Raw genomic sequence first — 13,020 nt, forward strand, 5'->3', positions numbered from 1 at the left:
CGCAACTCTGCACAGCGAATCGCGGCGCCTTAAACGACTGGGCCACCCGTAGCTAAACTGTGTATTCCGCGTGCTCACCGGTTTTTACGTTTTTATCTCCATGAAGGCAAAGCATACTGAGGTCAGTTCTTATATATATAAATATAGACAACAACAATTACATCCCAAACGAAACAGTAGGAAATAAGTGACATCGTTCAGCGCAATAATGCATCACAAGCCCCGCCCAATGTATTATCAGCCAATCAGGAAACAGTAGTTTCTAAGTGGGCGTGGCCTAATATTTTTCGGTTTATGGAAACATGAACACAAAAATAATACTTGGTTAGCCAATCAAATGCCACGAAAGCACTTGCAATTTATTTATGTATTTGTAAGCAGAATGTGTCCTTCCGTGAAATTACAGTGTTCATGCTCCAGCACCTGGGATATGTAGACACCACAAGCTTGATGTGATGGCATATCGCTCAGCATAAATTAAGGTGAAATTCACGACTGGAAATTGGAAATAATAAAATAAGCGAAATAAAAGGTGACAATTTCCGTTATCACCCAGTAACGTTTTCAAGATAACACATCGAACTAAGAAGATAACAATGCATATCCCTTTCATAATAAGCCTTTTAATAATATGAAATCCCCTTAATAGGGAGAGCTCAATAAAATACCCGTCTCACTATTAAACAACGTGTCCTCTTGTTTCCTATTACACCTCTATGCAGCAAAACGAACTAACTTGTTTAATCCACTAGTCCTTATAATGATAACATATAACAAATCCATTACAAGTGGCAAATGTCTACTACTACCTTAACCATTGGACAGTATGGCAAGGACTATACGACTAGTGCCAATTTCTATCGCTTGTCATATGTTATGTGTGTCCTAAATGTAGAGTGCCTTCATGCTAAAACAGAATAATGATGTACTTGTAAACAATTGAGTGAGTATAGTTTTACGCCGTTTTTTTAGCAATATTCCACCAATATCACGGCGTGGGACACCAGAAATGGGCTTAACACATTGTACCCATGTCGGGAATCGAACCCGGGTCTTCGGCGTGACGAGCGAACGCTTTAACCACCAGGCTACCCGACCGCCCCTAATTATGTGACAACTAGACAGCCTTTATGTAATAAGCAATTAAGATGCTCAAACTATCGACGTGTTTCTGTTTTACTTCTGTCTGTCTATAATCCGGCCCATAACCAACAGATAAAGAGACAATGGTGTTGAGTTCCGACTAGCTCCCACTCGATTAAGATGCGGCTCACGTGATCAGCTCATCAAAACACGAACAGGGAGAGAGAAGTGTTTACCCCAGCCCAGCGGCGACATGTCAATAAGCAAGTGGAATACTTTATCATTGAAACATATACCTTTTTCTGTTTACAAAAGAAGTCTGCACAACCTTAACCTGCAGGTCGTGGTTTTGGCATCATTGTGTCCAATACACATATATATCATGTACACCTGTCATCCAGTAAACCACCAGCACTGTCAGAACGAGGCAGTGATAAGAACAACGCGCACTGCCGCTGACCGGGTCGGAAAGGCGCACTCCTCTTGTATAAAACAAACTGTCATCGAGGAACACAAAATTCTGAAATTTCCCTTGCACCATTGTTCTGAATCTGACGTAGTTTGGGACTCCATTAAGCTGAAATACATGTTTATTTGTGTCCTCGATCACGAGTGGCCCTTGTAACGCCCCATAACATAGATATAGCTTTTGAATGGACCTATTGAGGCTAACTTGTAACTCGCCGAAAACTCTGTGGCCGTAGCTTCCCATGTACGACTCCATTCTGATTTCGGTGTCGGCAGGGGTGCCTGTTTTTTTGTGCCCATCTGTCTCAGAACCTGACTCGTTCGATTTGTGTAAGTCCTGTTTCCATGGTGATGGAAAAGAACACGCGGATGTTGAGTTGAGCCACTGGGGTAGCCCAGACAGTAGGTCCAGCACGTAGTACACTATCGGCTGGAGATCGGTCATCGTGTTGCTAGAGATGAAGAGGGCAAGTTTGAATTGCGGCAACACAGCTACCATCGAGACGTGGGCGCCAATAAGACCAGCGTGCCACAGAAACTGGAAACCTGGAACAGCAGTGAATGGAACATTAACTTGCAATGTATTTATAATCAGATCTTTCCTACGGACCCGCGAATGCTTGAATGAGCGTGGTGTTTGTACGGCGCTGTGGGCAATATTCCAGCAGTGCCAAAAACGATGATTCTCAGAATCAGTTGGTCTGGTCTGTGAATAATTGTTTTTTAACACTCCTTGACATTTCTTAACAGCTTATGCCTAGCAATCATTTGAAAATCCAGCCAAACCATTGCTTTAATGTGAGACCGCCTCCGTGGTAGAGCGTCCGCCCTGAGAGCGGAGGGTCCTGGGTTTGATCCCAGGCCGCGTCATACCAAAAGACGTTAAAAGATTAAACTTGTTGTTACCCTGCCTGGCGCTCGGCATTAACGGGCTTAAACAAGGACTGGTCGTCTCGGAGTCAGTATACTGTGTCTGAGTGGGGTATTCATGTCAATAAACTACGGCATGGTATCTCAGTGTGCACTATAGTCCGGACTAGTACAAGCAGCCACACACAAACACATTCATGCACGTCGCTATATAAGTGCAATAATCTTGGACGCGACGTTAAACCCCATATAACCTCCCCCACCACCCCCCTCCCGTGCCTTAATGCAGTAGAATGGCGTATATATATCGGAACATTTTCATTTATTGTAAAAGCGTAGACCGCCTTATACTAAATACCTCTATAGTTTCCTATGTCCCAAGACAGTCCATAGCCTCGATGTAGATGTGCTACTGGGAACGTAGGCATACTAACAAGGTTGTCGTCACCAGGGACAAACATGTGCACGTCAAACATGGACTTCATCATTGATGCTGACAGCAGTTGTCTCCCTTCCTCAGTCCTGCCGTCAGCTGTGAGGAATTGTAACCATTTCACCATATCATCGACCGTAGCTACAATACCTCCTGCAGGCTCCAGAGGGTGGATGCTGTACATTAAAATGACGAAAATGATTACAATGAACAAGCAATGACACTGTCAATGTCATTACTTTAAAACAAATCGTTTACCCAAGCACATTCGATACCTTTGACAACACTTTCATATGACGTTTGTTTGTTTTCGCCGCTGTGGGGGGGTCGATGAGATGAAGTCACCGTGCCTGACCCTCTGATGCATTGTCTCCTAGGACAAGCATAGGTTGCTGAGGATCTGTCATAACCCCATCCATTGTCTTCTAGGACAAGCATAGGTTGCTGGGGATCTGTTATAACCCCATCCATTGTCTCCTAGGACAAGCATAGGTTGCTGGGGATCTGTCATAACCCCATCCATTGTCTCCTAGGACAAGCATAGGTTGCTGGGGATCTGTTATAACCTTGAATCGATAACTGTGACCCAATCAAAGCGAGTGAGTATTCTTTTACGCTGCTTTTAGCAATATTCCAGCAATATCACGGCGGGGGACACCAGAAATGGGCTTCACGCATTGTACCCATGTGGGGAATCGAACCCGGGTCTTTGGCGTGACGAGCGAACTCTTTAACCACAAGGCCCCACTCCCCGAATCAAAAGATGCCTCTGTCAGTAAGATGTCGGATTGTCAGATTCAGCTACACTATACTCTAAATTTCGGCAACATTGCCGGAGCCAACCATATTATTCCCCGTTCACTAAGGTAAATAAATATAGATATGGTATGTAAATGAAGACAGGCACATGTATTCATCAGTCTGATCACAACTTTCAACACGAAAAGGTTGTTTTCCAGTCAAAATCGAATGAGAAGAAGTTGACTTACAATAATCATGAAGGAACATGTGTGTGATTTAATCTGTACAATCTGTTTTCTTTCAATCTATAAATCTTTTACTTATTTTACTGACTTTAGTGTCTCATTTGTCATACTGGCCGGGCATTGAACACATCTTCCCGAGCTACGTAGAAATTTTATGCTGTCCAATGCGTGACATTTTAATAAAAATGTCTTTCTTCTTCTTCTGGGGCGGTCGGGTAGCCTAGTGGTTAAAGCCATCGCTCGTCACAGCGAAGACCCGGGTTCGATTCCCGACATGGGTACAATGTGTGAAGCCCATTTCTGGTGTCCCCGCCGCGATATTGCTGGAATATTGCCAAAAGCGGCGTAAAACCGTACTCACTCACTCACTCACTCTTCTTCTTCTTCTATGTTAATTAGATCATCCTCTGGTGTTGGCATAAACGTTCACGTGACAACATATCCACACAGTGTAAATTTGCACTTGTGTAAATTTACATTTGCACCTGCTCCGGACGTGGTGCAATTTGCACCTGGTGTAAATATACACACATGCGTAATGCGTTCACACGACGTATACTCACGTGTGTATATTTACACAGGTATTCAAATGTAACACATATGTATATAGGTGCATGTGAACGGGGTATTAGTTTATGTTCCTGATTGGAAAAATAATCGGTATGAAGAAAGACAGGTTTAACCATCTACAAAGCACAAATGTTCCCTCGCTGATGCACCTTTTCGAGTGCAGATGCAACCTGATTAAAACCAGATCTTCACCCCCGATGCTGCGTGAAGATCCCAGGACAGCCCAGGACAGCCCAGGACAGCCCAGGACAGTTGGTGGACTTCTCTAATCAGCCAGTCAGCGTCGGCTTCTAAATCCTCGCCTCCAGCTCCGAATGTAGGTAATTAAGAACGCGCTATAATTGTTGTGGATATTTGAATACCAAATCGTTTCTGAGCGCCATTGCAACTACACTGAATCAGGAGTTCCATCGAAGCAATATGTGAGTTATTAGAGGGTTTTCATTTGTACAAATCAAAATTTCTGAATCGGAGTGGTAGAGAAATCGTTTAGAGAGCTGAAATCGGATTGGCTAAAGAATCCATGCATCTGTCATTCAGATATGACGGTCAGTTTGCTCAGGATTTACTTGACGCGAACTTCCATGGAGGTGTTGTGCAGAGGTATCGTAAAGGAGTAAAATGACTGGTTTTAATGAGATCGTGTGTAGATGCTATGACACTCAGGAAAAAAACGACTGGGTGTTTTTTTTAAAGACATATCTTCCATGCTGAACTGCACATTAACGTTCGTTTTCGAGACTCAGAAATCAGATGCTTCGTTCGCCCGTACTGTGAATCTAGACGCATCTGGTCTGATTGGCTGATTAGAGAATGCACGTATCCAAAGTTCGCACTTTGAGGTCTGTATTTTGTAACAACCCAAACGACTTAATTAGCATGGCGGGCAAGGCCTGTAAGCTGATTGGGTTTTTCCACCAGTACGCGATCGTTTCATTTGTTGTTGTTGTACATATACATTTCTTCATCGAATGTGATATGTACACTTACTTACTGTGTGACATGTTTACGGAAGTGAAGTCGAATGACATGACCCCCATCTTTTAACAACTCCTCACCAGTCGAAAAGTTCATGCACCATTTAAATACGTCAGACACAATTCATAAACTCTGTAAAACCGTTTTAACCATGTATCACCGACGTCAAATGTTGTCTTGACCGTTTTACATATACATGTTATTGTTTCTGTTAGAATATATGCATCTTCCCCAGGCAAAGGAGTCAACGGACTATAAACGGCCATTTTCCACAGTGGTAACTGGACTTATATAGACTAAGTTAACTCCCTTGACTCTGGAAGATGGAATATATGTTACAGTATAGTTTATGTTGGAACTAATAGTATTGTGTGTTTATCTGTGTGTGTGTGTGTGTGTGTGTGTGTGTGTGTGTTACGTGTGTTGACGTGTGTTTGTGATAGCGCATGTGATATTATGATCGTTAAGTAGCACTTGGTATTGTATTGTATTGTATTGTATTGTCCTGTTTTGTTGTACTGTATTGTATTGCAGTAGATTATTGCATAATGTATGCCAGCAGTCAGTCCAGGTGTATTGTTTGTATTTGGATATATGTGTTTTTAGACACGACTACACGGAATGTGGATTCGTGATTATTATGCTTTAGAAAACCACACATTCAAGTATCCTTATATCATTATACGCATTAAGCTAAAAAGGAATTTTGGTAATTTTAGTAATAATAGTTGAACTTATTTGTGATATAAGAGGTAAGGCTAAGCGAGTATGCATTTGATGAATGCATGCTCGCATAAGCATAAATAAAAGAAAGCAAGCATGAATGCATGAGGCAGTGTATTGTATTGCTCTATCATGCTCAGCTACACGTATACTTGTATATATGATAGAGGGTATTAGTGCTGAGTTCATACCTCTGTTCTCACTGGCATGTGAGAGGCGGTGGGATAGCCTAGTGGTTCAAGCTTTGGCTCGTCACGCCGATGACCCGGGTTCGATTCCCCACATGGGTACAATGTGTGAAGCCCATTTTCCGGTGTCCCCCGAGGTGATATTGCTGGAATATTGCTAAAAGCGGCGTACAACCATACTCACTCACTCGATCACTCATTGGCACGTCTGCATGTACATGTGTATGCGTTTGAACATAAATACTACCAAACACCTCTACCATGGCCGTAGTTAACTTTTTTTTGACGGGGGTGGGTGTGTGTGCACATAATAAATGCAACCCCCCCCCCCCCCCCCCCATCCCCATAGCCCCCCCACCCCGGCTGACTACGGCACTGTCTACGGTTGATAAATGTATTATACAAACTTTGTGTCAAAAATGCCTCCAAAAGACAAAACATATCGTATGTCCTGCATATGAGGAGTATCCATGGAAGGTTGTGTACTGTTTAGAATGTTGAATCATATGTACATAATAAGCCTTTGTAACGACAGAGAATTAGTATTGTAAAGCGGATGAAACGGCAGTCATTATGGCGACTGGTAGCATGTTACTCCCAGTATTGTTGATCCACTTTCATACAGAGTTACAGTAATTCAAAACGTATATTTCCGATAAAAGAGTGAGTGAGTGAGTATGGTTTTACGCGGCTTTTAGCAATATTCCAGCAATATCGGGGGACACCAGAAATGGGCTTCACACATTGTACCCATGTCGGGAATCGAACCCGAGTCTTCTGCGTGACGAGCTAACGCTTTAACCACTAGGCTACCCGACCTACCCCCGATAAAAGAAGCATGATGTTTATTATTGCTTGCTCAGGACATGGTCTGGTGGGTGGGTGCCTAAAAAGAATTATTAAACGGAAATAATAAGTAAAATGTTTTTATGTTTGTTAGCCACCAAATTGTTGCTTTTGTTGCACCCATGTCACCGAATGACTTCGTCAACTACAACAGTGTTGTGTCTACGTCAACATGCATCCCTGCACCCCATTTGTGTCCGTATACTTATGATGCTATCTCAATAATAGTTGACAACAACAGTCACTCACATGTACGCATGGCGAGGAGTCTGCAAGACGCTCCCCATCTTCTCGTAGTACCCGGGTGTAAACCGTCCTGGTGACTCGAGGATGGGCGTCCCGAGCACCCCCGAGCTGGTCATGTTTAAAGGGTCAAAGATGGTCAGCTGAAGAAGTTCTTCCCATGTTTTCTCTGTGATGACCTCGGCCACGTGACCAGCTAAGGTCACAATGTAGTTGTTGTACACCCAGCGATCCCTAAAACCCACCTTCTCTTCCAGATAGCGAATATCCCTACAGGCAAAAAGCAAACACTGGAACCAGTAAAAGCAGACATACATTTTAGTTTTCTTTTCGGTAAATCTTTGCACTTTCTGATAACTGTTATTTGTAAGCGTTATGGATGGTTTGCGAGTCGATTCTTCCTATGTGTGTCCCTTTTGCCGTTTTGTGTATGCCAAATGCGTGGATCGATGCTCATGATAACAATCACTGGATTGACTGGTCAAGACTCGATTATTTACAGACCGCCGTCATAAAGTTGCCATATTGCTGCCGCCGTCATAAAATTGGCATATTGCTGAGTGCGGCGTTAAAAAAGCAAACAAACAAACCTTGCTAGATCAGCGCGAGTATAGGTGCTGTCGTACTTGTAGAGCAAAGCCACGCCGGGGCCCATCAGGCCAGTTCTGTGAGCCAGCAAGTCCTTTATAGTTGTCAGTTTGGTTCTCTCTTCATCTATGAACCGAAAGTCTTCGCCCAAAACATCAGCGACTTTTGAGTCCCACGTCAACCTGAAGAAGAACACCAGTAATGGTTGAAAGCTATGCATGGTGACTACAATGGAGCTACGACAACACACGTATACTCTTAAAAAAAACAAAACGCACAGGTAGATATTTAGGAATTTCTTTTGTACCTGATAAAGTCGATATATTTGATTTAATATCCTAGATGCAAATATGAAATTTTGGTGTTCGATAGTCACATGTTGTCGTTGTAGAAAGGCATTGAAAACTGTACATTGTCATGTCACATAAGGCCACAAGGTTGCGCCTAACTCAGTATCTCGTGTGACCGCCCCGGACAGCAATTACGACTCTGCATCATACTCGACACTGATTGGATAACTGTACGAATTCTATCCTGCAAAATTCTGCGCCATTCTGCTTGTAACGCGTTGGCCAGTTGTGGGAGTGTCTGCGGCGTGTTCTGACGTTGACGTACACGTCGATCGAGTTGAGATCTAAAGATCCCGACGGCCAGGGCAAGCCGTTCATGTTGGCTTTATGAAGGTAATCTACCGTGACACGAGCTGTATGTGGCGGAGCCTTGTCCTGTTGAAACAGCTCCCTCTGGCGGTCAATGATTGGAAGAAGGTGAGGTTGAAGCATTTTATTCATATAGCGATTTGCTGGTAAATTTCCCTGAACCACAACCAAGTCAGATCTCGTGGTGTAGGATATAGACCCCCATACCATGACACGTTCACAACGTGGGGCAAAACGCTCATTTCGTCGACGATAAACACGTTGTCTTCCATCTCGCCGGTGATGAAGAAAATGTGATTCATCGCTAAACCATACTCGTCTCCAGTTTCTCAAATTCCCAGGCTGTAAGGTATGGCACCAACGCAAGCGTCGGTGTCGATGGATCTGTTGCAAAACAGGGACGATAACTGGTCTTCTGGGTCGGATTCCAGCCTCGCGAAGATGGCGATCCTATGCAGCCTAGCGATCCTATGCAGGGGTAGTAACTCTTGGTCGGCCGGTCTGCAGTGGAATTGAACTGTGTGAATCGGTCACAAAGGCGGCAAATGGTTCTGTGGTGGACGTTGAAATTGCGTGCAACAGAAAACTGCGATTCCCCTCTTTGGATACGTCCTTTGGCGATGTTTCGATTGGCAACGCTGAGTCTCGGCATTTTCGAACTTGAAAAATGTTGACAAATGAATGACAAAATATTGGCTTATGCTTGCCTTTTTGTAGCCACTACCACGAGTTACGAATGCCATAACTTGTATATGCATTTTGCTTTACTGTTTTCCCCAATGATATTTTTGATTATGTGTGAAAAGAATGCCGTTTAAGACATTGCAAATTGACAATGGCTGCGTTTTGACGCACCGTTTGTCGAATATCAGGCCACCAACATTTTCCAATAATACATAATTATTCAATTTATATACCGGATTCTTTGTGTACTCAGGTTCAATGAACTACATACTAACTGTGCATTTCTTTTTTTTGAAGAGTGTATTTGTCTCGACACAATCGCACCTGATGTACAATGATGTTCGAATGAATTTGAATTTTCAAAGACTTGTTCCCACTTTGCAACGTTATATTCAGTACGAAGGGACACACACTCACACACACATACACTCACATTCGCAGAAAGACACACACACCAAAACGCAACCCTCAGCGTATTACCGCGATCCATATGAAGCATTACGTCTCACTTGCCGATGCAATCTGCGTTAGCAGGCAAACAGTGTCGGTTTAGGAAGATTGAATGATTATGAAACGTGAGTAAATCATCAGTTAAAGATGCATTCTGAAACCTTCTCGCGTATGTTTGTGGTTATGCTGAACTCCGATATGCCATTTCGAAGCAGAAAGATATCCTTCATAATAACGCGTGGCACTGTTGTAATTTGCTGCCCAGTCATCAGGGTCGTGTGGTCAAGCTTGACAACGACGACGTTGCTTTAAATACCAGTCACTGGATTGTCTTGGCCAGAATCAAATATTCAATCATTCGTATATTTCGGTTTTTGACTTTTGAAACCAAACAATTTCAATGGAAATATTCGATGCGTTTACGAATTAATTTTCTTATGTTTTTGCTGTTATACCTGCATAAAGTAAAAATGGAAGTACAATCTTATAAATATATACGTCAAAAATAATAACGTCACTTGATAACTTAAACCAAACACTGTAGACAAGGATACGAAATCAGTGATATAATATTTCAGCCAAATTATGCAACACAAGTCCCACCCACTCTATTATCAGCCAATCAGGAAACAGCAGTCCGTTAGTAGGCGTGACTATCATTGTTCGGTTTATGGAGCATAGACCTAAAAAGAACTGACGGTTTGCCAACCAAATGACATGGTATGTCATGCAATATGTATTTAATGGTTAATGGTTTGGGAATTAGAGGCTATACACATGTCCATGTCTGCAATGTGCACTCTGACAGAGCTTGTTGCGACTCAGCACCCGAGTCTGTAACGCTACCCAAGGAGTGATTCATGCACATGTATATATATTTCAAAAGCACATCAGTACATTGCAGTATGGGTTTGTGAGTGAAATAACTGTCTGTCTCTTAGACGTACCATCTTCGGGCAAACTATATTTGGGCGTCAGTAGTCAATTAGCTAGCTGACGTCCACATGTTTAATCTGTCACACTTTACACCCCGAGACAGTAGCCCCAGTAGCCCCAGTAGCCCCTGGCGCACCAATATTTCAGCATTATAACTGCAGGAGACACACTGAATATGTTCCGCACTGTGTACCAGAATGGACGAGTGTTCACTAGGCTGTCCCGTCACTCACACTTGTCGTAAGAGCACTCACACTTCTGTGGATCAGGTGGTCACAATGTGTGACCTGGCTGAGTGTGTGTGTGTAAACTTGTTTTCCCTATCAATCACTGGTTTGCCAGGACCCGATTTAATGATTTACAGGCGCCGTTATATAGCTGGAGTTATCAACACATTTACTCACTCAGACTGATCATGTAACCTTGACATCTGTGCAACTTTCATATGCACACATACCACCTAATCAACATACATATGCATGCATACCGCCTAATCAACATACATATGCACGCATACCGCCTAATCAACATACATATGCATGCATACCGCCTAATCAACATACATATGCATGCATACCGCCTAATCAACATACATATGCATGCATACCGCCTAATCAACATACATATGCATGCATACCACCTGATCAACATACATATGCACGCATACCACCTAATCAACATACATATGCATGTACACATACAATCTGATCAACATACATATGCACCCATGCCACCTCATTAACATACTTATGCACACATACCACCTAATCAACATACATATGCACTCATACCAATAAATCAACATACATATGCACGCATACTATCTGATCAACATAAATATGCACACATACCACCTAATCAACATACATATGCACGCATACCACCTCATCAACATACATATGCACCCTCACCACCTAATCAACATACATATGCACGCATACTATCCGATCAACATACATATGCACACATACCACCTAATCAACATAAATATGCACGCATACCACCTAAACAACATATATATACACGCATACCATCTGATCAACATTCATATGCACGCATGCCACCTAATCAACATACATATGCACGCATACCATCTGATCAACATACATATGCACCCACACCACCTAATCCACATACGTATGCATGCACACATACCACCTCATCAACATACATATGCACACATACTACCTAATCAACATACATATGCACGCATACCACCTAATCAACATACATATGCACGCATACCACCTAATCAACATACATATGCACGCATACCATCTGATCAACATACATATGTACGCATACCACCTGATCAACAAACAGATACCACCTCATCAACATATATATGCACGCATACCACCTAATCAACATACATATGCACGCATACCACCTAATCAACATACATATGCACGCATACACCTAATGAACATACATATGCATGCATACCATCTGTGTGACATACATATCCATGCACACCATCTGTGTGACATACATTTGCAAGCATACCACCTGGGCTATATATATATTCATGTATACCATCTAGGAAACAGACACGTTCATGCATACAATCTGTGTAACATGTATAAGCACGCATACCATGTGTGCAACATGCACGTAGTTGCATACCATTTGAGCAACATACATATGCAGGCATACACTGTGTTTACTTGCCTTCCTTGCGTTTCCTCCATGGCCATAGCCAATACTACTGTCGTGAATGCCTTCGTCGTAGAACCAATGGCAAACAGAGTTCCATCGGCTGTGACGTTCCTCTGTTTGTCAACATCCTCTACTCCGAATCCTCTCGCAACCACCGCATCCTCCTTGACGATCCCAATACCTAGGCCAGACACGCCCTTGCATGCCATATACTCCGATACAAAAGCTTCAATAGATCGCGTCTGCTCTTCAGTGATAACAGACGACACTTCCTGACGAAATATACCATACAAAAGTATGAAAACTATTTGTTTGAAAATGAAACGCATCAAACCCATGCTGTCGGTGAAGTCAGATTTGTTGCAAAACACCACTGGCGCCGGCTGTATTCGTTATATCGACAGAAGAGCAATCTACTTGCTCTTACCCTACTTAAACTATGGGCGGATGTTGAGCTAGGGGCGGAGTGTATACATGTCAACAGACGTTTCGCTAGGCGCCTGTTATTATTTGTTGATACATCTAAGAACATCCTGGAAATTAATATTTATGGAATCCGTAGTTAAAGCTGTCACGAAAGCTATGAACTAGCGTTCACTTGAATGTTCTCGGTTTTGGCCAAAGTTGGACCTTGGAGAACCATCTGTTCATTAATC

At 42.8% G+C, this 13,020-nt stretch overlaps 1 protein-coding gene across 1 annotated transcript; it reads right to left on the reverse strand.

Moving 5' to 3' along the window:
- Positions 1–1,157: 1,157 nt before the first annotated feature.
- LOC139450520 (uncharacterized) lies at positions 1,158–12,702 on the reverse strand. Its single transcript, XM_071232250.1, has 5 exons — positions 12,377–12,702; positions 7,979–8,158; positions 7,395–7,658; positions 2,780–3,030; positions 1,158–2,097 (listed from the first exon to the last, which is right to left on the reverse strand). The coding sequence occupies exons 1-5, from the start codon at positions 12,700–12,702 to the stop codon at positions 1,439–1,441; spliced, it is 1,680 nt and encodes a 559-aa protein (XP_071088351.1). The 3' UTR covers positions 1,158–1,438.
- Between the last annotated feature and the right edge of the window lie 318 nt (positions 12,703–13,020).

Source organism: Haliotis cracherodii, unplaced genomic scaffold (genome assembly GCF_022045235.1).
Source record: "Haliotis cracherodii isolate W230 unplaced genomic scaffold, xgHalCrac1.p SCAF_8, whole genome shotgun sequence".
Taxonomy (NCBI): Eukaryota; Metazoa; Mollusca; class Gastropoda; order Lepetellida; family Haliotidae; genus Haliotis; species Haliotis cracherodii.